The sequence below is a fragment of the Condylura cristata genome, unplaced genomic scaffold (genome assembly GCF_000260355.1).
Source record: "Condylura cristata isolate star-nosed mole 26May11 unplaced genomic scaffold, ConCri1.0 scaffold00005, whole genome shotgun sequence".
Classification (NCBI taxonomy): Eukaryota; Metazoa; Chordata; class Mammalia; order Eulipotyphla; family Talpidae; genus Condylura; species Condylura cristata.
The window spans coordinates 35,126,160-35,152,393 of record NW_004567106.1 but is presented as its reverse complement, the minus strand read 5'-3'; the positions used below and the strand labels follow the sequence as shown (position 1 = coordinate 35,152,393).

Here is a 26,234-nt window from a genome sequence, read left to right as displayed (position 1 = left end):
GAGAGAGAGAGAGAGAGAGAGAGAGAGAGTGTGGTCTTTACAGAATATCCTATCTCCAGTGGGGAGGCCATTGGGTCAGTTTTAGTTCTCACATTTCACATGAGGTGAGAAACACCTACACTTATCTCTGCACCTTCTGGTTCTGTGCTTTGGTATTTTAGTTATGTTTGAGCTATTAATCATGCCTTTTTATAGCTCCTGTTCTCTGCAGTGTGTTTTCACTAGAATTAGAGATTCTTGATTTCTCTTTTTGTCTTCCTATCTTTAAGTAATGAGGGAACTGAGAAGATGGCAAATATTTAATAGACTTTGACTCTTATTCCTTTTCTTATGAAGTTTAAGCTTGCCAGCTTTGCAATTAAAATTGTCCCATTGATTTTTTCTATTGCTAGATTAAACCTAGCTGTTTTTGAATGGTATGTTACATACAATATGTGTATGTAATGGAATTATTTCCTGTGATTTTATTTGTGAATTGACATCTTTGTAATTCATTCCACAAATATTTTCTTAGCATCTACTGTGTGACAGTCACTGTTCTGGATCCTTAGGATACATCAGTGAATTAAAAAAAGAACAACAAAAACCAACACCTCAAATTTCTTTCTTCATGAGGCTTATATTCTAGTACATAGATAAAAATGTCTATGGAGAAGCACAATGTCAGTTATGATTAACAGGGCTGCTATTTCAATTTGGTAATGGAAGGTGTCATTGAAGATTGTACAGAGGGAAATAATTGGAATTATCTATATCTCTGACAGTATTTTCAGTTTTATCTTGTGCTCTCCCAGAGGATTGTATTGGCTTACTTAAGAAGATCATATATATTTTTACTATGGTGACTGAATTTGCCTCCCCACAATATGATGCATGTACATTCTTCTTTGCAAGACAGTATTATTTTCATACACTACAATGTACCTCACTGTTAATGTTTAGTACATATGTGAGCATAAGATTACTCTTTTCACTGGATGTTTTATCCTGTGTGGTTGGCAGATATTTTTAGTGTTAGTCTTCCATAAAGCTTATAAAATGGCAAATGGTTTCCACTGTGCGTAAGAAATGGGAGGCATAGTTCCAAGCCACCAAGCCACCTTTGAACATATCCTGTTTCATAAATGGAGGAAATAGACCTAACTTACATTAACAGAGGATTTTTTTTTTTAAAAAAAGCTATTTAAAAGGGAAAGTGAGTGATTCAGCATCGGAGCAGACTAAGTAAAAGTTGAGAAAGTAACTCAAGAACTTAGAAAATAGCCCAGCAATCTTTTTTTCAAAAGGCCTTTGAGTAGATGTTCTCACAGCTAAGAAAATGAATTACAAGACCTAATGAGATTCTGAAATACTCAGAATTCCATTTTTTACTGTGACCTATAAAAATAATGTGTATTTCAAGTTATATAGCCATATAGCTACGTGGCGTGGCAGACCTCTCCTGGCCTGCCTACTGCTCTCCTCAGCAGTGCACTTTGTCAGTCTGCCTGTTCTGCTCCCCACTCTGTTTCTAGTGAACCCTCTCACCTACCACACCTCTGGCCTGTACCCCAGTTCTGTAAACATAAATAAATAAATCTTTTAAAAATATATATTCCATCTACTTACAGATAAATAAAAAGGTAAATTACTGATCTCTGAGATCTTGCTTCTTATATAGCTTTAGGATGAGAGCTTACTACCTTTAAGGTTCCTCAACTCCTCTCACTCACCTACATCTTTCTTAATCATACATGTCATTTCATAGATCAGTTTCTCCTGCAGTAAGGTTAAAGGTAGGCGTTTTTGGAGATTTTTTGGATTTTTCTCAAGATTGCAATATTGTTTGAAGACTGAGCCCTCAGATTAACCCCTATCATTTTCAAGTTCTAAGAGGTTTTAAAAGCACCATTATCTGAGGGTTTTATAATATCCTCTGTGGCTTCCTTGAACACCTAGGGTGATCTTTTGCTTCCATCTTTATACATCTCATAAATGGAGTCAACTACCTACCCCTCATGAACTGATTGTTACCTTTTTGTCTATTTTCTTCTAAAAAAGGGAACAGTGTTCAGAAGCAGAATGGTACTTTTCCTGAGGATTATTCCCTCATTTGCCTTCCCTTTGATGCTCAAAAGCCATAACAAGAGCTTTGGGGGAGTGGGGGCTCAGGAAAAAAAAATGTGAGGACAAGACAAGCAAGGAACTAATGGAAAGGTGATCTACCAATGCTGAAGTGTCAGCATTTCCAAGGACAATTATTTTTAAACTCAATTTTAGTTCAGAGGGAATTCTTAAGGACAAAACCTTTTGGCACTGGATTATATTACTGACTTGTAGAATATAACAGTCTTTCCAGTCAATGAAAATCTGAGAGTAGGGATTGTATCTTCCTGAGTACTGTGCACATCGGGGTTCTGAATATGGTGGTGGTAGATGTAGAGTTTGCTTGGAATGCCAAGGAAGGGCAAAAAAAAGTGGACAGCTCTGTTGCAGTCTTAGTAGGATGCTGATCTAGGGAACATGTAAGTCACAAGGCCTTTCCAGGAGGCATTTGTCTACAAACTCAGCTGGTGTAGTTCCTTGTGATTATCTGTACACTTCTTAGAAGAGAACACATTCTCCTAGGGTTTCATTTAAGAAATTAATGGGAAAGTGAACTCTGTGTTACTTTCAAAGTATTCATTTGCCTCAGAACAAGTAAAAAGCTAAAAGAGGGAATGATGGTGGCTCAGCCTTTTTACTTTTTTAAAAGAGAATTGGTATATCTTTAGGAATCCTTTTCACACAGCATGGCAAATGCCTTTTTAAACAGCCTAATTTACCCCCAGTAGAGGCAACAGCTAGAGAGTTCAGTTTGGTCACCTTTATGTGAAACATGTCAATAACAAAGGGACTAGGGTCTTATATGAGACATCAATAAATTTCAGTGTTCTCCATACCCCCACTGTATGTGCTTTTTTTAAGGCCATGACTTTGAAGAGAGAGAGAACAAAGGACTCAAATCTAGCTAGTGGCTCTCAGTTGCTAACATCCTGCCATAACAAGGCCATGGGTCTTTCTGATTCTTTTTGTTTATCCATTGTTTCTGACCCATCAGACTTTGACATGAAATATTTCTCTCAAGAGGTAAGTTCATACCAATGAAAAATAACATGGTAAGGAGTAATTTCTTTTTTCTAGAAAAATTCAGCACAAGGTCATAAAAATGATTAGAAACCTCCAAAGTTATTTTTTTTGGGGGGGTATAATGATTTATTTCAAGGGATAGCCAACATTTGATTTTTACTTTACTGTTAATTGGTCCTAGATCTGCAAGATCCTTCAGCAATGGCATATATTCCTTCTATTTGAGTTTTTCAGGGTTGTGACTCACTAACATAACAAAGAGTTTGCTTGTTTCAAGTAGTATTGTTTTCTAGGCTGCAACTGGTTACAAGCATTTTTATGGCATATTGTTAATATCTGCATGTGCAGTTATTGAAAGTACAGTTGTTACTGTAATTTTTCCTGTAATTTAAGCCAAAGAGTTGCCCTTTATAACAGCTTGGGGAAAGAAAAAAAATAAAACAACTTGAAGATGCTAGGTGGTGATATGTTGAAGGAATTCCATCAGATTAAGAATTTGGGGGGTAGATTAATGTCATACTGGTTCTTAGCCAACATGATTTCCTCAGATGATTTTTACTCCTTCTTTACCTTTGTATTTATGGTGTTCTTTTAATTAATAACAGTGGTATTCTTCCTACCAATCTTCATTCTAATTAATTGGGAAACAAAAGCCAAAGAAACAAAAACAAACGAAAGAAAGAAAAATATTTTTTGCATAGGCTCTTGTCTTTATCTCTTGTCTTTATGATTCTCTCATTTTTTGTCACAATAAGTAAAAGAAAGCCTTTGGTGTTACCTGTCAAGTTATAGGGAAAAAAAATTCTTGAATAGCCTTAAAATTAGATACTTAACTGCTTATTTTCTTCTTCTTTTGTAATATTTTATTTAGATAATTTTACTTATTAACATTGTCTGGGAAAACTTTTGGACAGTTGAATTTATTAGGAAGGAATCTGACAATTTTAAAGTAATGCACACTTATCTTTATGTAGGTGTGTGTGTATGATTTTAGATATATATTATACATATGTGTGAGCAGGATGTTTTATAAAATTATGAATTTAGAAAAAATATTTTTACCTTACGTCAGTTTGTTTTTCAGAATGCTGTGTTATTTTGAAACTATTCATTATGGGATTTTATTCAGTGATACTTCTCATTTTCTGTTTCTTTGTTTTTTGTGAGTTTTCTTCACATCCTTAGAGCTGGTCCTTTGTGGATATGAGTTTCAACCCTCAGAAATCTTCAATATTTATGTAATAAAAATGAAGTTAAGTAGACAAGCAAACAAAAACCCATTGACATAACAACTAGACAAAGTGAATCTTGAAGTTAGTAACTCACCATTTATTTTATTCCTTGGACTTAGCCTTTTTTTGATGTTGGTAGAACTGCTTTTATAATTATCTGAATTAGAATACACTGACTAGACATTCATTTGTGTATCTATGGCTATATTGTTTATTTTCTTTTCTACTCTTTATTTCAATTTCAGTAGTTATATTATTCTTGGCAATGGTGTATACTCTTTCACCATAAACAAATATTTTAAAGTATTCTTCTCACAGCATTCTGTAATTAATATTACTTTTAATTATATATATAGGGGGAAGAAGAAGCATAGAAAGATTTAGTAACCCTAAATCTTTAGTCAAATATCAAATTGGTAGTGGGCCAGGAAAAGCTCTAATCTCCTTACTCCCAAATTTTTTTTGTGTAAGAGCATCAGTTTCCCAGGGCTGATTTGTCTGAGGGATTTGGTCTGCTGGTTTTTGTTGCATCACTTTTTGGGGTTCCTTGCTCTCAGATTTAATTACAGCTTAATATGACTACATATCATATTGTTCTCAGGCTACTGAAGATCTTGAAGGTCTGCTTTGACTTTCAGGATTAATGTGAGTAAGCATTTTTTTGTTCAGGTCTTAAATTGAAGGCCTAGTAATGGGTGTTTAATGGCCAAGATGATGGAGGGACTGATTTGTCAGAAGATAGTTGAAATATAAATAGGTAATGAGGCTGCCTGACTTCCTGAATGAAGATGAGAAAATCAAAGCTCTTGGTTTCAGCAGTCTCTCTGCCTCCAGCTTGTTAGAACAGGGGCCATTGGAGAGAAGGGCTTGGGCATCCAGGGAATCACAGATTCTAGGGCTTTCACTGCCAACAGGATTGGAAACTTAGAAAGACAACTTCAGGAATACCTGTTAAAAATTCATTTTGTTACAGAGATGCTTGTGTGTGTGTGTAAGCTGTCATGCTATATTTAGCTTCATCTGGGAGTCCTAAGTAATGAGAAATGCACAACATATTCTCTGTCCTAGTAATACATCCCCAACAGGATATGTTCACATAAACTGTAAACTTTTCATACCACAGATGTCTATAGCAAGAACTAGAATTTGAGTTACAGAGCAAGTTCAACCAGAGGCGAATTCCATGGGAATTTGCTACACCTTATATTCACATGGATAGTTTAAAAAAAAAAAATCAAGGAAATTGTATCTGTTGTTCACTTTCCATCACTATTTTTTGAAATAGTGTGTTGAGAGTCTACTATGTGTGAGGCAGTATGCCTATGAGCCAGAAGAGATGTTGCTGGAACCTCTTGGTTCCCATTTGTCTGGGGAGGCCACCAGAGTTTTTTTATTATTACTTTTGACTTTTTCTTACCTCCCTTTTACAATTCTTTTTCTTGGGTTGAACTCAGCAATAAAATTCAGGGAATGAATGGCAAAAAAGACATAGATTTTACTTATAAGCAGTATGTGGAAATTCAGTAAACAGGCCACCAGTTTTCAGAGTTAACCATATTTTGTCACAAATTTATAAAGATGTGAGAAGAGAGCTATTATTTATTGAACATCTATTATAACAAAGGCTCTTACATCCTTTTTCTATTTTGGGGGGGGTTTAAAGGGTATGTTTCTTACATTGGTTTAGAATAGTGGTTCTCTACCCTTGGATACACTTAGTATCATGTGTGGCTTTAAAAATATATATATTATTGCAGAGGATTATTCCAGACTTACTGAATCAGAGTCTCTGACTCTGGGACCCAGGTATTGCTGTTTTTATAGAAACTTGCTGAACAGGTATAATATACAGCCAGTGTAGAGAACTGGTTCAGAAATTCTTTGTCATCTATAGTTCAAGCCTGTTATCCCACAATAGATGCCTTGCATTTTCTGTGAAAGAATACAGCATTAGCTGTACTTCTCTGAATATGCTGAGCTCTTTCCAATGTTTGTACCTTTGCTGGTGCTTAGGCCTGGTGTGCTTTTCCCTGCATTGTTAGTCTGAGCATTATTATAAATGTTGCAAACCTGTAGTTAGAGAATTGCTGTTGTGTCTTGTACATATATGTGTTAGTGGACTTCTATATATTTTATAAAATTGGCTTAATAGTTCCCCCATTTTACTGTGAGTTTCCTAGGTGCGGTGATCCTAATTCTTCTCAGGGCCTAATACATTACTTAAGTATGGTAAGCATTCCACAAAGTTTGAATGAACTGTAACTTATCCTCTGGTTATCATAGTAAATGTGCAAAGTTTTTTTTAAATCTTTCAGAGACAGAAACTTTTCAGTTCAAAAATGTCCCACTGCTAGACATTGTTTTGATCTTGTTATTGGTACTTTGTTGTCGATTGAATTTAAGGTATTAGATGCCAGGACTTAAACTTTCAATACCATACTTTTAACATTTAATATTTGTTAACATTTAACAAAGTATCTATTATTAAATGGGAAGACTAGATTTTAAGAACAGTATAGTTATATGGTAATAATGCCTGTAGGGTTTGTATACTTATATCATGGGAGCAATGATGTAAACCAATATATTTCCATAAAAAAATTGGAAAAAAATAACAGTATGTTTAAAGTTAATGCAAATTAAATGATAAGGCTTATGAAAACTCTAAGCATAATTGAAATAAACATAGATAAGGGAGAAGCTTATCTATGTTAAGAAATAAGGGCACAAAATACTCATTTCTTAAACTATATTCTGCTAATTTACATGCTAGGCAAATTTATGGATAGATTCCTCTGTTAATAAACACCAGTATAATAAAGTTCTGCTTCACAAAATTAGTTCCATACCTTGACTAGCTAGACACAGAAAACCATCTTGCTAGTGTGGCCACAAGAAATTCTAGAATGAGGAATATTAATACTAGTAGATATGCGGTATCTGCCTCATTGACTACTTTTGGCAGAAGTTTGTATAAGGCAATGCATCATTCATGGTGGGGTTATGGTGATTTTTCAGTTGCTCTTCCTCATGTAGAAAAAGGAGGGGTAATATCTACAAGTTAATGGAATTTTGTTTTCAATTGAATTTAGATACCAGGACTTACACTTCCAACACTATCCTTTTAACATTTGGCTGAAACAAATGGCAAAAATGTATTTAGGATGTTGAATCTATTACAGACATGGAAGACTTCTCTCTCATAATGTTAATAACTTTTACAATTACGTTGTATGATGTTACTCCACTGCCTTTGGTGATTGTTGATATATTATTCAGGTTGGGCTTGATGAAAAACCTAAACTACCTTGTCTTTCCTTTTGAAATTTTAGTGTCAATTTTGCTTTCAAAAATAAGGCAGTCTAAAGGCTCATTTACATTTGCTCTTCAGGATATATAGATTGGCCCTGGTTCTCTGGCTCCAAGAGATATGAAGAGAAAGATAGGTTGCCAAGAAGCAAAATGCATAAGGAACATGGGAATTATATTAACTTCACATTTAAATTTCACCTATTGTCCATGAATAAGAAACAGGCTTCAACATGGGGATTTTATCAGGTTTTTCTGATACTAACATTCTATGACTCATTTTTGAAATTTGAAATTAAAATTACCCTTATGTAATTATGTTGACTTATTAAATTTTCTTGCCATCTGGATAGTTACTTTATATTTTTGTACTTTTCTCCTTCAGTCTTTTGTTTCACAGTTTCTGTAAAAGTTAGCTTCATGGCTTGTCTCAATCTTTTCAACATACTCACTCACTATCATATCTGTGTAAGTTGTTTCCCCAAAAGATGGATTTCCATGTATTTTAAGCTATATTCTGAATTTCTAAGGTAGTCATTAGAGTGGACTCAGAACATGTACTCTGCATCAGAGCTAGTATTGATGATTTTTTCTGATGAGAACAGAGTTTGAAAGATTGCTTTTCATATTTTGCTTTTCTTTTCATATGCTCTAAAAATGCTCTTTCGAACATTTTCATGTCACTAAGAAAGCTTCTATTATAACAATTACTCCTCAGAACCCAATAAAATTTGCAAGATATTCAAACTTCATAATAAAAGCAAGCATGAAGCATAATGAAAAAGACCTGCTTAGTAGTGAAATACCTGTTTTCCCGCTTTGGAGATGGTATCAGCCCACCCTGGCCATAGTTTCCTTACTTAAAATTTGATGATCTCCTTACTTATTATTTGATGATACTGGAGTGTTTGATTAATAGTTTTTAAAATCACACATCATATGTAGTAATTTGAAAGAATGCATTTCTGCAAATTTATGATTTCAGATATTTCTGAGAACCATTGCATTTCTGCAAATTTATGATTTCAGATATTTCTGAGAACCATTGCTATCCTTTATTCTTCAACTTTTCAACTTAAAGTTAATAATATTAGAATTTTTCTTTCACAATATATACCAGGTATCCTTTCTTGCCCCTGCCCCAAAGGAAAATTCTGATATTATACTAGTTCTTTATTCTCAAATATTTCCTTTGAACTAAAAAATAATGGTCTAAGAATAACATTCGGAGAGACCTGCTGGTAGGTTTCAATTATTTTGACTAATAAAGTAGAATATTAATAAAGAAGGAATTCACTGCTGTTCTACTTAATTCATTATTTCTTCAAGGAAACCTAAATGGTAAACACATATTTTCTCTTTGACCTACTTGTCAAGTTGAATATGTTGGGGAAGGGTTAGTTCCTGAATGATAGAAGGTCACCAAGAATACACAGGGGTCCCCCACCACCAGTTACTGCAGCACAAGTTCGATCCCCACCCAGGGAGGTCACCCACATGGTGCAGCAGACCTCTCCTCTCTCACCTGCTGCTCCCCTCAGCAGCATATTTCAGTACATCTGCCTATTCTGCTCCCCATTCTGTCTCTGGTGAATCCTCTCACCCCATCCCAACCTATGACCCATATCCCAGTTCTTGTATGCATAAATAAATCAATCTTTAAAAAAAAAAAAAAAGAATACGAGGAAACCATAAATTTAAAAAATGGTGTTTATGTTATTTCCATTGATTTATAATTCTGTACTTGTTTTAGGAGTATAGATATATGTTACCATACTACACCTACCACCAAATCACCAATAATACTTCACCATATTCCTGTGAACCGCCTCTCCTCTGCTTCTACCCCCACGCCTTCTGGCAGCCTCATTTCTGCAGTCAGATTTAAAGGGTTTGTTTTGGTTTGGCTTTGTCTCTTTCTTTGCTCTGTTTCTTTATATAAAGCAACCATATTTAGTGCTCACTGCTGCAAATTTGTTTGGTTGGGCTGGGAAGTTTTATGTTTGGAACTGGATTTGGAGTTTGATCCTTGTGATCTCTTTGGTGTCTGCATGAAGAAATTTGCATTGCATTATGGTGCAATCAGCTCTTTATTGGAGTTGCATTTCTAAATGTTCAGGGCAGTGCAAATGACACAATTTCCTATTGGTGCTGTAGTAACATAATACCACATCACAGTTTTGTAAAGCAAAAAGCATTTAGTTATTTTCTTATATCTCCGACCATCAGAAGTCTGAAATGGGTTTTACAGGGCTGAAAAAAAGTTTTGGCAGAACTCTGATCCTTTTGGAGACTTTGGGAGTGAGTCATTCCTTGTCTTTTTCAGTTTCTAGAGTCTGCCTGGATTCACTTGCATTCCTCACCTCACTCTAAGCTCTGCTTCCATCATCACAGCTCCTTTTTTGCTTTCAACCTTTATAAAGTCTTGTAAGAGCCATTGTAATTTAATAGGGTCCTCCTGGATAATCCAGTATGACCTTCCCACCTCAAGGTCCTTAACTTAATTATACCTGCAAACTCCCTGAAAAATGTGCGAAGTGTTATTGGTGGTAGGTGTAGTGTGATAACTTACATCTGAAGGTGTGTGCACATACACTTCTAAAATGTATAGAGCTATAAACCTATAAAAATAAGCAACAAATTTTTTAATGTCATTATTATTTCTACCTCCTACAAATTCTACCTAGTCATTCAGATCATCATCCCACTGTTACCTCCTTAGAGAAGCTTTCTAGGGAATTTAGTAAAAAAATACATTTTTCTTTAACATATTGTGGAATTTTCTGACATTTTACTTACTTGTCACTTTCATCTTACTCTACCAGAAGGTAAGCTCCATTTGCTCAGAAGCATGGTGAATCTTCTTCAGTTCTTGACCCCCATACCAAAATTAGTCTCCCCAAATTCCCAGCATTTGTTAGACTCTCAGAAGATGTTTGTTGACTCAGTCTGTGTATATTCTAAGGAAGTCTACCTTACTTTCAAACTATATTAATATACTCCTATTCCTATTGCTATTAGTAATACAAATATTTTTATTAAAGATCAGCTAAGCATGCCATCAATGGATTTTCCTTTAAATTTAAGTAATGGGTTTCTTTTTGGGACATGGATAAAATCAATAAAACAAAATACCAGAATAAAACAAAGCTTCACGTGAAAGAATTTATAAGAGTTAGAATTAATGCAAATAGTAAAGAGCTTGCCGGAAAAGGAATAATAAAATTATTTTGATTCAAGTTGTAACCATGTTCCAAGTGAATAACACATGTTCTGTGCCCTGCTCACCACAATAAATGCTTACAAAGAAGAGTGGACCGAAGGTGATTTTAATTGAGATTTGAGACATCAATTCTGGTAAGGAGAGCTTTCCTCAGGATGTTCAAACATTGCTTGTTATTGCTCCAGAAAACTCAAAAAGTTTTAGACAAAAAGGAAGACATTGCCCATTAACATGACATTAACAGTACTAGTGGAAGAACTCCATTCCTTTGAGCAGGTAACATAGCTTTTCAACTGTTGTTCTTTTATGCTTCCAGGAATTTGATAAATATGAGACAACGAAACGGGGTACTTACTGAGTACCTGATTCTGGTTAGTACTGAGGCTGTGGATCTCATATTGAACTGTATTTAAGGAGAAGAAGAAGCTGGGAAAGTTTCAGACAGTTCATATAAGAGGAATTCTTATGTACCAAATTGTGCCCTTCCAAAGTTCAATGTTGAAACCTGAATTTTTAATGTGCCTGTATTTGGAAACAGGGCCTTTAAAATAAAAAGGGAATTAAGGTTAAATGAGTCATAAGAGTTGGCCTTAATCCAATATGACTGGTGTCCTTATAATAAGAGAAAAACAAAGAAAAAGTCATGTGAGGATATAGTGAGATTTGATCATTTATAAGTCATGGAGAGAGGCCTCCATTTGAGATCTGATAAAATGAAACCTGGGGAATCTTGAGCTCTCAAACCATTAGAAAGTAATTTTCTGTTGTTTAAGGTGCCCAGTCTGTGGTACTTTGTTAAGGCAGTCCTGACGAACTACAACAAGAAACAGTTTGATCTACATGTTATGGGATGGATAGGGTCATTTCTAGGAAATACTTTTGGTGAGGATCACTATCAGAGAGTCTGACGTGGAACAGTACTTAGCAGAAGTGGTGACATGACAGCTACAGAAAAAATTGTAATATAATTTAGCTGTTGAGTTAAAAAGTAGAAGAGAAAAGTGAGTGTAAATGGGGTCTGGGTCTCTGGGGTTTGGGAGGTGATTATAGATGGTCTTGAAATTCAGAGAGAGAAAGTTTGTATATTCAATATAGTAGAAAATCTAGGGTGTACACTGGGGTTTTGTTAGGAGTCAACTTTAGAAAAGGAAGATATCATCTGTGGGAGATATGGAAATGAAGAGGAAGGTGTGGCTCCGAAGAACTATCAAAATTATATTTAAAAAAACAGTTTAGTGATAACTTAGGTTTTGATTGGGAGGAGTGAGGATTGTAGATAAAGAGGTATCACATAGTTTTTCATCCTTGGGGCTTGATGAAAATTGGATTGTGCTACAATCGTCTCCTTCTCCTACTTATTTCTAAGTTTTTAAATCAGAAGACTTACCCTTCTTTCCAGAAATCTTTATTGTTATTAAACTCTCTCCTTCCACCTGATACTGTAGTTTACTGTTTGTGAAAATACCAGGGATGACTGAGGTGTTCTTCATGGCCTACAGAATCCTACCATGTTCTTTCCTAACATGCATAGTTTTGAGAGAGGAGCAACGCCACTTGTCTCACATCTATAGAAATACTGTTACCTAGTTTTTACTCTCTAAAACAGTGTTTGTTTTTTCTCATTGTAGGAATTATGTTTATTTTGGAAATTTTGGATTAGGTAGAAACATATACAAAAATTTAATAAATAGCCCTGATTCTGTATAGCTACTTTTATTATTTGGGATGGCAAATGAATAAATCCTTTATTCCTCCTTTTCAGTTGATCTGCATGATTATTTGATATGTTCACATAATGTTGATATATAAATATACATATATATATATATACACATATACATCCATCCATCCACATATTTAGTTTTAGAGTCTTTATGATTTTTTTCTTGGCATTCCTAGTATGGCATAGAAAATTGTGATTTTTTTTTTAAATGCTAGGATTTACTTGCAATAGATAGACAAAGGTTCAGTTTTGCTTCTAGGGAGTCTTACTCTTGGAAACTTCTGTGAAATTATATTTGGTAAATGGGAACTCATATATTAATTTTAAAGTATGTATTTGAAATTGGATGAAAATATCTTTTAGAGGTTAAGCTGTATCCAGTGTAAAGAGATCATATTCACCATATTATTTTACTCTTAAATTTATTTTTGACTATTTTTTTAATGTGCAAAAGCTTGACTTTTTTTTAAATTATGCCTCTCATTTTTTTTTAAAAGATTTATTTATACATACAGAACTGGGGTACAGGCCAGCGGTGCAGGGGAATTGAAAAGATTCATCAGAGACAGAATGGGGAGCAGAACAGGCAGATCTACAAAGTACATTGCTGAGGGAAGCAATGGGACAAGACAGGAGAGGTTTGCTGCGCCATGTGGATCAACTCTGGGGCCAGGAATCGAACTGCACTCAAGCGGCTGTGGCTAGCTTATAGTGCTGTGTACTAACCCTTTGCACCATCAAGAAGGGCCACAACAGCTTATGTTTAAAGGAGCAAGTCATTTAATGTACAACAAAGTGAATGAAGTGCTCTCTTCTTGGAAATGAAATGTTTAGCCTCGAGATAAATCAGAAATTTAGGGCATTTGCCCTTCTTTACTGGGTAGAATCTCATGTCTAATTGGTGGATGTCTAACTACTGAGAAGGTGGAAATATTGCTTTGTTTTCATTTAATTTCATATTGAATTGATTTTCTCATTTATAATACTCTAAACCTCCATCCAATGAGAAATTTGTGTCATTTGATCATTATGGCTAAATTATAAACAACTTTTATCTTTTTGATATTACAGTTGACTCACGTTGACCAGGCAAGCTTCCAGGTTGATGCCTTTGGAACTTCCTTTATTCTTGATGTCATGCTGAACCAGTAAGTCTGCTGAACTGCACTCACTATTGTTAGAAACACATTAAATCACTTTCATATTTGTCTATAAAGTTGTGTTTTCTTCTTATATTTTGCTTCATCTTTTTTTTTTCCCTATTATCAGTTAAATATTACATTTAAAGTTATGGCCTCTATTGACTTTAACTTATCAAATTTGGTAAATAACAGGAAATAGCTATCTACTTGAAGATGAATGACTAGAATAGCTTTTAGAATGTAAAAAGGACTTAATGCTAATATTTTGCATAGATTATGTGAGACCTAAGTTATCATAAGCAACAATAAATTATGAAAATAACACTTTGGCTATTGAAATGTCCTTCTTTGGAACAACAGAAAAGAAAAATTTACCCTATTTCATCAGTGGTTCAGAAACTAAATGATGTAGTGTTTTAATCTGTGAGATTACTGGGATTATTATAAAATACAATATTAGAAATAGTCATTTGCATAGTCATTGTATAGTCAGTTTTCAGTCATACTGAAAAACATTTGTCTACTTAGAATTTTAGTTTTGAAATATTAAAATTTTAAGTTTGAAAGTGACATTTGATAAATTAGTAGATTTAGTCTCTTCTTTTTGGGTAAATGTATCTAGTTAGTCTAATAGAACATATTTTCTAGTTTTCTAGTAATGTGTTTGTATTTGCTTCTTCTCATGCACATGGTAATAGACAGGGCTCTCTTGCCAGTTAATATTTTGGAACTGAGCAGTACTGGCCCACAGTTTTTCTATGAGAAGTTGTGTAATAACTTAGGAAGAAAGTCTGAGGTGAGGAGGACAGATAGGAAGACTGAGAATGAGAAATAGAGTCTAAGTTGTCATATATGGGAGACAGCTAACGAAAACTCTGAGTTGATTTAAAGAAATATAAAATGCAGGACTTAGAGCTGTGCTATCTAAATAAATAAATTTGGATTTATTTTTGAACAAATGAAAAATTTTTTGCATCAGTTGCATTAGCTACTTTTCAAATGCCTTGAATGGTTGATGGCTACCTTACTGGACAAAATAGAACTTTTCCACCTTTACAAAAAGTTATTTTGGACACTGTGATTTAGAGATTTCTTTTGGGAACTGACTGTCAGATAATTGAATTAGTTCAGTCAGTATTCAGGAGAAGAATTTACTTTTTTTCAGATTTCAGTCTTCATTCACTGGATTCTTAGTATTCGTATTAATACCTTAATTTTTAAGGAATTTATTTACAAAGTGTGTGACATTTTTCTTGTTAATGGTTAAGTCATGTATTAGTATATTATTTATTATTTTGAAAACACTTGCCAACTCTGAAACATGACCCCAAAATGAGCTGCCAGGAAAAAAGAAGATCACTACAGGGGCATAGGTTAGCTTTTAATTAAACTCTCTCATAGGTATTTTGTATGTATTGTCATCTTTCCCATTTTTGTATTTTACAAAAAAAAATTTAAATACTAAAAAGCATTGTTTTAGATGGAAATTTACCATTTGGATGATCCAGAAGTGGAAGTTGTTTGATTTTTGATCACATATATATTTAAAATGTAACATAAATTGTATTTCTGCTAAATTTGCAAAAAATACAATTTATTATCTTAAAAATTAGTGACTGTGATTGAAAATAGATCACTTAGTTTTTAATCCAGTTTCATAGGATGTAAGATTATTTTAATATGATCTATCTTATATTCCTGTTTGATGTAAATAGCCTAAAATTTTTATGTTTGTTATAAAGTTTTAAGAACATTCATTATAAAGGAATCAATCCTCGTTAGACAAAAATGACCCCAAAAAATCATTTTTTTCACCTCTGGGAGACTGATTGCCCTATTTTAAGTTGTAACCCACTCTGCCTTCACTCCCCCATCCACCCTACAACCTATCCTCCTAAACTACTTCACTTTGAAAATAATATTCATAACCATTTAATGTGTGGGTTGACTCATAGGAAATTGCTGTTTTTATAGGTCAAAAAGTTTGACTGCCAGCATTATTATAAGATCAAGCAATACTCTATAGTTTATTTAGTCCATTGTCTCTTTTTCTCCTACTCCATGTAAGCGCCAGGAGGGCAGAGATTTTTGTGACTGCTGAATCCTCACCATATGATAAATTCCAGATTGGAAAATCATATTGGCTTTGAAACCAAAGGAATTAAGCAGGAGACTGAGATGACTGGATGAGGGTGGGGGCTGTCATAGAGAAAGAGTGAAGCTCTAAAAAAGGAAAAAGAGATAAATGTTAAGGATTGGCTTCTAAAAACTAAGCCTATTTATCTAGGTGTGACTTGGAAAGTCAGGTTCCTAGGTTTGTATTTCAACAACTCTTTTGACATCCCTCCTCTAAATCATCATTCCTGTGGATAGCCCCTGCCCTGTTTGCTGGTTTCTAACATTTGCAATAGTTAGGATTCCCCTTCCCTTGTGGGATCTTCTCAAATTCAACTAGCAAACATATTAACATTAGACACCCTAATAGAAGAAAAGAACAAATTTATTTGCACATGTATAGAGAATGTACATGGTTGTAAATTCTAGAGTAATGAACTGATCAAAAGGGGGATTTTATTCTTGAGTAAATGAATGGCACAGGGACTTGGAGCATCAAGGACAGAGGAGGGTGCAGATTCTCTAGATGTTTGACTTGCCATAGGTAGGTTTCTTCAGTAGACAGATTATTTTTGGAGATGAGCCTAAATCTGGATAATCTTTTGTTTAGGTAATGGAAGTCAGTAGTTTCATTGGAAGCCTGCATGACCTCAAAGTGCCCCTACCATGTTGTGATTTGCTTTTTAGCCTGGGACTTTAGACACAGGTGAAAGTAGCCATTTTTTTTAAATGTATGGAAACATGAATGACTTGATAAAAAGTTTTTTTTTCTTATTTTTATAGAAAATGTTTTCATTTTTTATGTTATCTTTTGGGTATGCTGACTAAGGATCAAGAAAAAAAAATGGATATGTTCTTTAAAAGTTCTTTTCTCAGACCCTTCCTGGTGGTGCAGCAGGTTAAAGCATAGCACTGTAAGCTAGCCACTACTTCACAGCGTGAGTTCAAACCCTGGCCCTGGGGTGATCCGCATGGTGCAGCAGACCTCCTGTCTCTGCCACTGCTCCCCTCAGCAGTGTACTTTTTCAGTCTGCCTGTTCTGCTCCCCACTCTGTCTCTGGTGAAGCCTCTTACCACTCCTGCACCTCTGGCCTGTACCCCAGTTCTGTATAAATAAATAAATAAATCTTGAAAAAAAAAAAAGCTCTTTTTCATGAAGCAAGTCTAAAACTGGAGCAGGTAGTTTTTGTTGTTGTTGTTGTTGTTTTGTTTTAAACTGGAAGCAAGTTAAATGTCCCCATATGGCTCAATTCCAGTTGCAGAATGTATCCAGTGATACATATATTTATTTTTAAAGATTTATTTATTTATACATGTAAGAGCTATGTGCAGGTGAGAGGTGCGGGGAGTGATAAGACTCATCAGAGATAGGATGGGGCACAGAACAGGCAGGTCTACTGAAAACACTGCTGAGGGGAGCAGCAGGCTTGACAGAAGAGTTCTGCTGTACCATCTGGGTCATCTCCTTGGCCAGCGATTGAACTTGCGCTGCATTGGCTGCATAAAGCTTCATAGTGCTATGGCTTAACCCATTGCACTACCAGGGAGGCCCCGATACATATTTTTAAATTAGAATCAAAAAAATCATTATATAATACTTCTTCTGACTGTTTAGTCAACAAGATTATCTCTAACCAATTTATACTTGTGTTCAGTCTTCTTCAAGAGGCAGGTAAAGAATATGGAATGATTAACAACAAAAAGCCAGTTTCTATTTTGTCTAGACAATGAAGGATAGGAATCAACTTTCAGAGTTCCTTCTTGGTGTCACACAGTTGTGAAATTTCACTCTACAGAACAGATATATTTGTAAAACCAAAAATATGGCCTGTCCTGCCACAATCAAACTAACCTTGAGACCATTTTGAACTTTTCCAGAGGTGAGTGGCAGACATTATACTTTATTGTGAAACATTCTTCATAAAAAAATACTTAATAAAGCTATTTAACTATTATTACCAGAAAAATTCTGAACGAAACTGTTCTAGAAATCTTCCTTCTGTTTTCTGTGTTCCCCAAGGCAATACAGAAATATTGAAAAAATTTTCTTTGCCTGCGCCTTGTTGTGTTTATAACAGGTGACCTAAGAAAAACAAACCACATGCATGCATACAGACATAAACCCATACACATGCACACACACACATACATAATCACACACCACCCTACACATAACAGCAGATATTCCACTTACCCTGTGTTTGGTTGTTTTGTGATATGAAACATGTTAAAGGAAAAAGAACCCATCTTTAATAGCTTGTTTTTTTTGGAAAGGGGTTATACAGCTCTAAGATCTTCAATCTTCCAAGTCTTAAATCTCATCTGTCTTTATGGATTCTTTCCCACTTATTCCAATAAGAACAAAAATTGTTTATCTTGCTTTATGATCCTTGTATCAGTCTCTCTACTTTTCCTATTTCATAGTAAGTTCAGAGAGAAAAAGTAGGGATTAAGACATTTAATCTCTTAACAGCTGGGGTTGCCCATGTGAGAGGTGGAAACCGGAGGATAGTAGTGGAGAGAAAGCAGGAAAAATAGGAATAGCGTCAGACAAAGAGTACTTGAATTCTGTTCAAACAGACAAGTTCAGTCTTGTCTTTTCCCCTGTCGGGAATCATGTGCAAGTTAGCCACCTCTTGTTTCCTTTCTATTGTGATTCTTGAATTTTCAAGGAAAGTAGGAATCACAGCAGTTTGTAAAAGACAGGGTATGAATTCCTTTGGAGTTCAGCCATAGATCTGGAAGAGTCTCATTTACTTCACCATGCTCTATTTACTGTGTGATAAATAGAATGTTTACTGTGTGGATAAAAATAAGCAGTGAGGATGAGACTATAATTAAATGATGATGTTATGTGATGATAATGAATAACACAATGGATTTCTCTGTTATTAATAAATCTGTAACTGCATATCTTTTGACTCAGCTGAATTCATTATGGTAAATATGTGTATTAAATTGTCTATGCATAAGTGTCCTTCACATTATGCACATGTATATGAACACATGTTCACACATGAACACAAATGAACAATCTAGCTCATGAGTACATATGCACAATGCTCATGGGCACACCATGGACACACATACACGTCCATCCACAACATGGACATATATCCATACCCTTAGTGTGTATATGCATAGATATGTATACATGTATGTAAATTTTGAAAGTCTGTAAATCAGTCTGCTAAGGCTGATTTTAGAAGACACAGAAGAAACAAGGAAATAAGCACCCTACTCTTAGGTGACCTGTATAACACTCAGAAACACAAGAAACATGTTAGAAAATAACGTAATTTCAGAGAGTAACAGTGAAATTAATAGCAAGTTCCTGGCATGAAGGTAAGTGTGCTATATGAACATCAATTGTCAGAACAGGGCATGTCTGAGCTGAAAGGCCCCTCAGTCCCTGAAAACAGCAATTGTCAAGGCCTTGAGGCAGAACCAACTTAACATGTTTGGTAGACAAGAAGGTGGGTTAGGAACTTGGAACCTGCTGAGCCACAAGTTATTAAATGGTGGAAAGCTAGAACTCAAATCATAGAAAGACTTTGGATGATAGTCTAAGCAGAGAGTACTGATTTTCCCCATATTGTATCAGTTGCGTTATTTACTCTTTCCCCACTGCCTTATGATCATTCATTCTTTATATTTAATTATTGTGTATTGTAATGACTTCTCAAAACAGTTTCTTCTGGGTATCTATCTGTTCTTTAATTATTAGGCCTAGTACCATAAAACTTCATTGTAGCTTTATAAGTGTTTTACTATCTAGCATAGAAAACTCTTTATTAGTTTTCTTTTGCAAAATTTTGTAGATAGTTCAACGTTTTCTAGTATGGAAATTTAGGATAATTTTGTCACTCTTTGGAATTTTAATTGGACTATCATTAACCTTACATTTTAAATTAAAGTACACATTCTGCAGCACTGTGTCTTTCCATCAATATCATTGTGCTTTTTAAAAAATTTAAGCAACTTTGTATGTCTCTCAGTAAAATTTTGACCTTTGTTTTTTATACGTCTTGCACATTTTGTGTAGAGCATTTTCAGAGGAATTGTATTTTGCTGCTAATGTAGATTTTTTTCTATCATATTTCATAATTAGTTATTGGTGTCATTCTTAATATTGCTAATGGCTTTTCATCATTTCTTTTGGATTTTCTCATTTGACAAATCATATCTTTAGAAAATTATGGGACTTTTTTTCTTTCTTTCCAAAATGGCATTTCATATTGCTATTGCACATCTTAATGATTTACTTAGAGTTTCCATAGCTCTTTTATTTGATGACAATAGTATTTTTATTTTGGTTCTTTTGGGTAATAAGAATATCTGGTATTCCTTGTTAAGTAAAATGCTGTATCTGGATTTTTGAGAGCTAGTCATTATCATGTTAAAACAATAGCCCACGTAATTTATTAAGTTGTTTTTAAGAAATGGATGGGTGTTAAATTTTATTGAATACTTTTTAATCTACTAAAATAAACATGGATTTCTTATTTGACAAATGGCGATTGCTAAATTAGTGTTTCCCTTTAATAGAAATTATTCTTGACTGCAGAGGATAAACTTTTCTTTATCATGTTGGATAGTTCATATGTTACTGGCCTTTCTAAATTGTGATTATCGAGCAGAATTATACCTTGTGTTTTTAATCTATGTTATTATGGCATAAGCTTCTGCTGGCCATATTGCTATAAATGACTTACAACTCCAGAGTTTCCCTAGCTATTTTAGAGATTTTTTTTCTAGACTTTTATTTTGCTACTCTATTCCTGCTTTTGGTAGATTCCCCCACAATGAAATTTATGACAACTGCTTTCCTGAACACTAGAGATAGCTGTTAATGCCTGTTAGGAGCTGTCATGCCAACAGTCCAGTAACACAAACCCAGTCATTCTTGTATCAGTGGGTCTCACCACTGGGAGAATGCACACTTGTTCTTTGCTCAGAGTTAGACAGAGAAAAGGAAAAGTTCTTTCCCTGTTCCTAAGCATCTTACATTTATGCCTCTTGGTGAAAAGCAGTTGGGATTTCCACCCTCAGAAGTGAAATTGGACTCCTAATTCTGAACATTATGCTGTGACCTGACTCCTATGGCTTGGCAAGACCTTTCCCGAAGTATGACTCAAGTAGACCATGTGGGTACCTACAGCCCAGGATACCAAACAGATTTTCTTGTCATAATTTCTCTTCATGAGGTAAAGGCTAGATAAGGAGTGCACATCCGTCCTGATTTAGCTCTGGCTTTAAATCCACTCTAATCAGGTACTTGGACAAAGACATTTTAGGAAGAGGACAGGCTGACAACCAACCAACAGTTCTACAAAACTCTGCAACTAACACCTTAAGACAAGTATAATTGTTTCTCCACTGGTTCAAGCTTTCCCAAGAACTCAAAGAACTACAAATTGCTAGGGGAATCAGCTCATCAAAAAGGGTTGTTGAGTTGCAAATTCTCATTTTCTTTTTAGAATGATTCAACTAATTTTCTAAATTTAAGCAGTTTATTTGCTTAAAATATTAAGACCTAGTCTCTTCTGGTACCCCATTCCTGACTACTATGATAGATTTGCTCTTACATTAGTTAGCATTTGTGCATAAATGATCCTAAGTAAGATTTTTTGTAACATATGAAAGTTGTATAAAATGAACTTTTGCTTATGAAAAGTTATATGTATGTGTGTATTTATGTATGTGTGTATTTATGTATAAAATTTAGTACATATACATTTATATTTAAAAGTCTGTATCTATATCCCAACTAGTAATGTAATTTTTTTAAAGATTTATTTATTTATGAATATAAGAACTGGGATACAGGCAGGAGGGGGGGGGGGGGGGGCAGGGTGAGAGGATTCACCAGAAGTCATGTAATCTCTTAAAGAGAAATCTCTTAGAAACAACTTCTGATTGATATTGATATAGTAATACACTTGTTTTTGAAACCACTTTGGGAAATAAATTTTCCCAAACAATTGTCCATATAATAGAGCATTTTTGCTGTATCACTATATAGCTGTATACATTTTCCAGAAAACAATTTCTGAAATTTCTTCTGTATCTATTCATATCCTCTTAAAATGCTGGCTGCTTCATGCTTTTATTATCAACTATAGCCTAAAATATAACATACAAGCTTTTAAGGACATATCAACATATGAAATTATATACTTGTGTTTTAAAAGTAATTATTATTGAGGTTTTCCTATAGTTCAATAAAACTCACTCATTCCAAATGTACAATTCAGTGATTTTTCTTTCTGTGAGATAAGTTTCTTTCTGTGAGTGGTACAACCCATTACCATAAGTGAATTTTAAAACTTTTCATTTCTCCAGTAAGATACCTCATTCCTATCTCCAATTCCAGGCTATCACTAATCTATTTTATATCTTTCTAAATTTGTGTTCTTGTGTTTGACTTCTTTTACTTGGCATGTTTTCGAAGTTCATCTATGATGTAGCATGTGTGGTTATTCATTTTTTTTTCTTGTCAACTATTTTATTGTATGAATCTTATGAATGGTATTGCCTTGAGCATCCACATACAAGTCTTGTGTAGAGATGTATTTTCATCCCCCTTAGGTGGAAAACCGAGAAGTAGAATTATTGGGATATATGATAGTTTTGTTTTGAGAAATGCAGTTATGCAAAGTAGACTTTTGATTTATTTATTTATTCATTTTTTTTATTTTTATTTTTTTTTTAAATTTTATTTATTTATTCACATAGAACTAGGGTACAGGCCAGAGATGCGGAGGGTGAGAGGATTCACCAGAGACAGAGCTGGGAGCAGAACAGGCAGATCGACGAAGTACACTGATGAGGGGAGCAGCGGGCGGGTCAGGAGAGGTCTGCCACGCCATGTGGTCACCTCCGGGGCAGGCGGGAATCGAACTCATGCGGAAGTGGCTTTAGCTTCTTAGTGCAGTGCTTTAACCCGCTTTGCCACCAGGGATGGCCTATTTATTTATTCATTTTAAAATATTTATTTATTTATGCATACAGAACTGGGGTACAAGCCAGCAGTGCAGGGGCAGTGAGAGGATTCACCAGAGACAGAGTGGGGAGCAGAATAGGCAGAAAACAAGGTACACTGCTGAGGGGAGCAGCAGGCAGATCAGGTGAGGTCTGCTGCGCTATATGGATCACCTACAGGGTGGGGATTGAACTCATGCTGAAGTGGCTTTAGCTTCTTAGTGCTGTGTTTAACCTGCTGTACCACCAGGGAGGACCCTTGATTTATTTTTTTCATGGTGTGACAAAAGCTAAATTTTTCCCTCAGAGTTTTGTTTTACAGGAGAAATGTTGTCAAGTAGAAATAGTTGCTTAAACTTTCAGGTTTTCAGTTCATGTCCATGTCAGAGTTTGGCACTTCTCATGGTTATGATTTATGCACTTTGATTTATAATAAAACTACTTTTGAAATATATATTGAACTGTAATGTGTTATTTTCTACTATTGATAGAATATCCTAAGGAATCTTGTGGAGACTTTACATTTCTTATACCTTAGCTGAAGCATACTTCTTTTCCTACTTTGTTCTAATTTGAAAAGTTGTGCTTTTAAGCTGTGAGACTTAAAAGTAGACATTCTGATTTCTTTTCATAGGCAGAAAGTCTTCTGAACTCAGCCCAGGGTGACCTTGGTTGTTAGTGGGACAGCCCTTGACTGAAAAGCCCAGAGCACAGGGGAACTGGGTTGGAAGGCACTGGTACGTCTATTGCATGTGTCTGTCAAAGAACCAGGAATTGTTCCAATACATAGACCAGTACTAAAGTTAAGACATGGGAAAATGTTTCAAATGCAGCTTCTGGAAGGGATCCTACAGGATCTAAGGGACTGTTGCCTTTCATAGAGATCAGAAGGCCAACTTCATGAGTGGGGAAGAAACTGTGCAAAGTCAGAGTCAACCTTTTTATAAGGATAGATCAGAGTGGAGCAGAGTAGAGCCAGTTCCTATGTATTTTTATATCACTGGTCTACTTAGGCTTTTCACTTTCTGGTTTATTTATAAAAGTAGAAAGCCTTAGCACAGACACATCATCTTTTATCTGAATGTTTATATGGCATTGAAATGTTTTAAGCTATGTCTGCTTTTTTCTATAATAGGAACTAGAGATTTCAGTATACTGTTGAGTATATTATTTAAATTGTAAGTAAAGTAATTACAAAAATACCCTATATATCCAAGACTACTTATGGTCCTTTTGTGTTATATATTTCTTAAATGAGTTGATGATATAATTTTCTAGGGACAGTAAATATTATTTATATACAATGAGGCTTGAAATAAATATTTTTGTGTAATTGCATACAACCACTTTCAAGTTTTTACAGGATTAGGATACATGTTTAAATTATTTGTGCTCACTGCTGATTTTCTCCAACATGCCAAATTATTGAATGCTGCTATATTATCTAGAAGTGTTCATATTTCAAACTGAGGTACAACTTAGGTATTATGAGGTTCAACTTAGATATTTCTCATATATACACAAAATATAAATCAACCTGTTTTGCACATTGTGTATATGTATGCTTTTTCTTACTTTGCCTGTTGACATATACTCTTGGCCAGTGAGATCTGTGACAGAGTATACTACATGTTCTTATCTCACACGACTGTTAACTGTAATTCTTAGGCAAGAAATATGGACATATTTTTCTGAGGTGACTATTGTGCTTTGACTAAGATGAAACTGTTTTGACATATAATGGTATGAAAGTAATAGTATTAGACACCTTAATAAAAGACAAAGAAGGATTAACAGCACAGTCATTAAAATAAAGGTTTTACAGAGACTCAAGTTTTCTCTTGGAAAAAGGCAGAAAATAACAACCAGCTAGGGCTTCCTTCAAGGAGGTCCAAGAAACAGAAACAGGGTAAGAATGCATAGCTAGCAAGGAGAATTGGGAAATTGTTTCAGAAGTGACTTATAGAAGGAATCCTACAGGCAACAAGATCTTGAGGACTAAACCCCTAGGCCACCAAGGAGGTCCCATGATGGTCTAAGTCTCAGAGTTATCCCTGCTTTGGCCTGAGTTTGATTCCAGGCCAGGGAGCTGATCCACATGGCACAGCCGACTTCTCTTATCTTGCCATCGCTCCACTCAGCAGTGTATTTCAGTAAATCTGCCTGTTCTGCCCCTGACTCTGACTCTGGTGAGCACTTCTGACCTACACATCAGTTCTATTCATCTTTAAAAAAAAATCGTAATTTGGCCCTCCCTGGTGGCGCAGCGGGTTAAAGCACAGCACTGAGAATCTGAAGCCACTTCCGCATGAGTTCGATTCCCACCTGCCCCGGAGGAGACCACATGGCGAGCCAGACCTCTCCTGGCCCGCCCGCTGCTCCCCTCAGCAGTGTACTTCGTCCATCTGCCTGTTCTGCTCCCCACTCTGTCTCTGGTGAAGCCTCTCACCACCCCTGAGCCTCTGGCCTGTACCCCAGTTCTGTATGAATAAATAAATAAATCTTTAAAAAAAAAAATCGTAATTTGATATTAGTTATGCTTCTGAAATTTATTGGTGATGTGGCATGTGTCAGTTATTCAACCTTTTTTAATCCTGCATGGATATAGCAATTTTATTGCATGGGTATAGCAATTGGATCTCTCTGTTCACCTGACGATGGGCATTAAAAGTTGTTCTAATGCTGAACTCTTATGAATGATTCTGCCCTGAACATCCACATGCATCATAGTTTGATGTTACCAAGGTCTCATTAATATTGCTGTAGCTTGGTGTGTGGTCACAGTTGCATGAAAACAGCAGCTGAGAGGAATTATACTTGGGTGGTTTTACAAAATAATGGCTTTACAGAGAAAGTCATTGTGATACAGTGGGCATTAAACTCTAACTCCATAGGGGACCCATTCAGTATAGTCCAATTTGCCAAATTGCATCCCTGCCTCTCAGGAATTAAAATCTTAGGGATTTAAGCATTAGAAACTTGTCATACAGTAGATACATATCAATTTGATATTTCATGGCAAGATGTTTTCATTTAATTGAATATTTAATACAAGTCATATTTATGTATTTTGTTTTACAAAAGTCTTATGACTTACAGCAGTAATTACTTAATTTTAGTTTCATCAAGGAGATGTTGGAGGATTGGACCAATAGAAGATTAAAATGTAAAAAGTCTGCTCTAAGATCATTCTTTGTGCTGCCTTATTCTTTTTTTCCCCTCTCTGCTTATGGAAGGGTAAGTTTTCTTTTCAGTGATGGCAGAAACAGCAAAAAGGTCTCTAAAATTCACAAATACAGTTATGCCTGTCCAATAGACATGATACAATATCTCTGCTACAGACAACCTCCTTTTAGTTCCAGGGTAGAGAATTTAGTTTTCCTTGTGTATTCTTTTTT

General features: G+C 35.1%; 1 protein-coding gene across 12 annotated transcripts in view; it reads left to right on the top strand.

Moving 5' to 3' along the window:
- Positions 1 to 26,234, top strand: part of ADAM22 (ADAM metallopeptidase domain 22) — a 186,668-nt gene that overhangs the window by 15,149 nt on the left and 145,285 nt on the right. For all 12 annotated transcript variants that reach the window (XM_004676867.2, XM_004676866.2, XM_012720863.1 and 9 more), the window contains exon 3: positions 13,667 to 13,743. In XM_004676867.2, the coding sequence (XP_004676924.1) occupies positions 13,667 to 13,743 (77 nt within the window). The remainder of the gene's footprint in view (positions 1 to 13,666; positions 13,744 to 26,234) is intronic.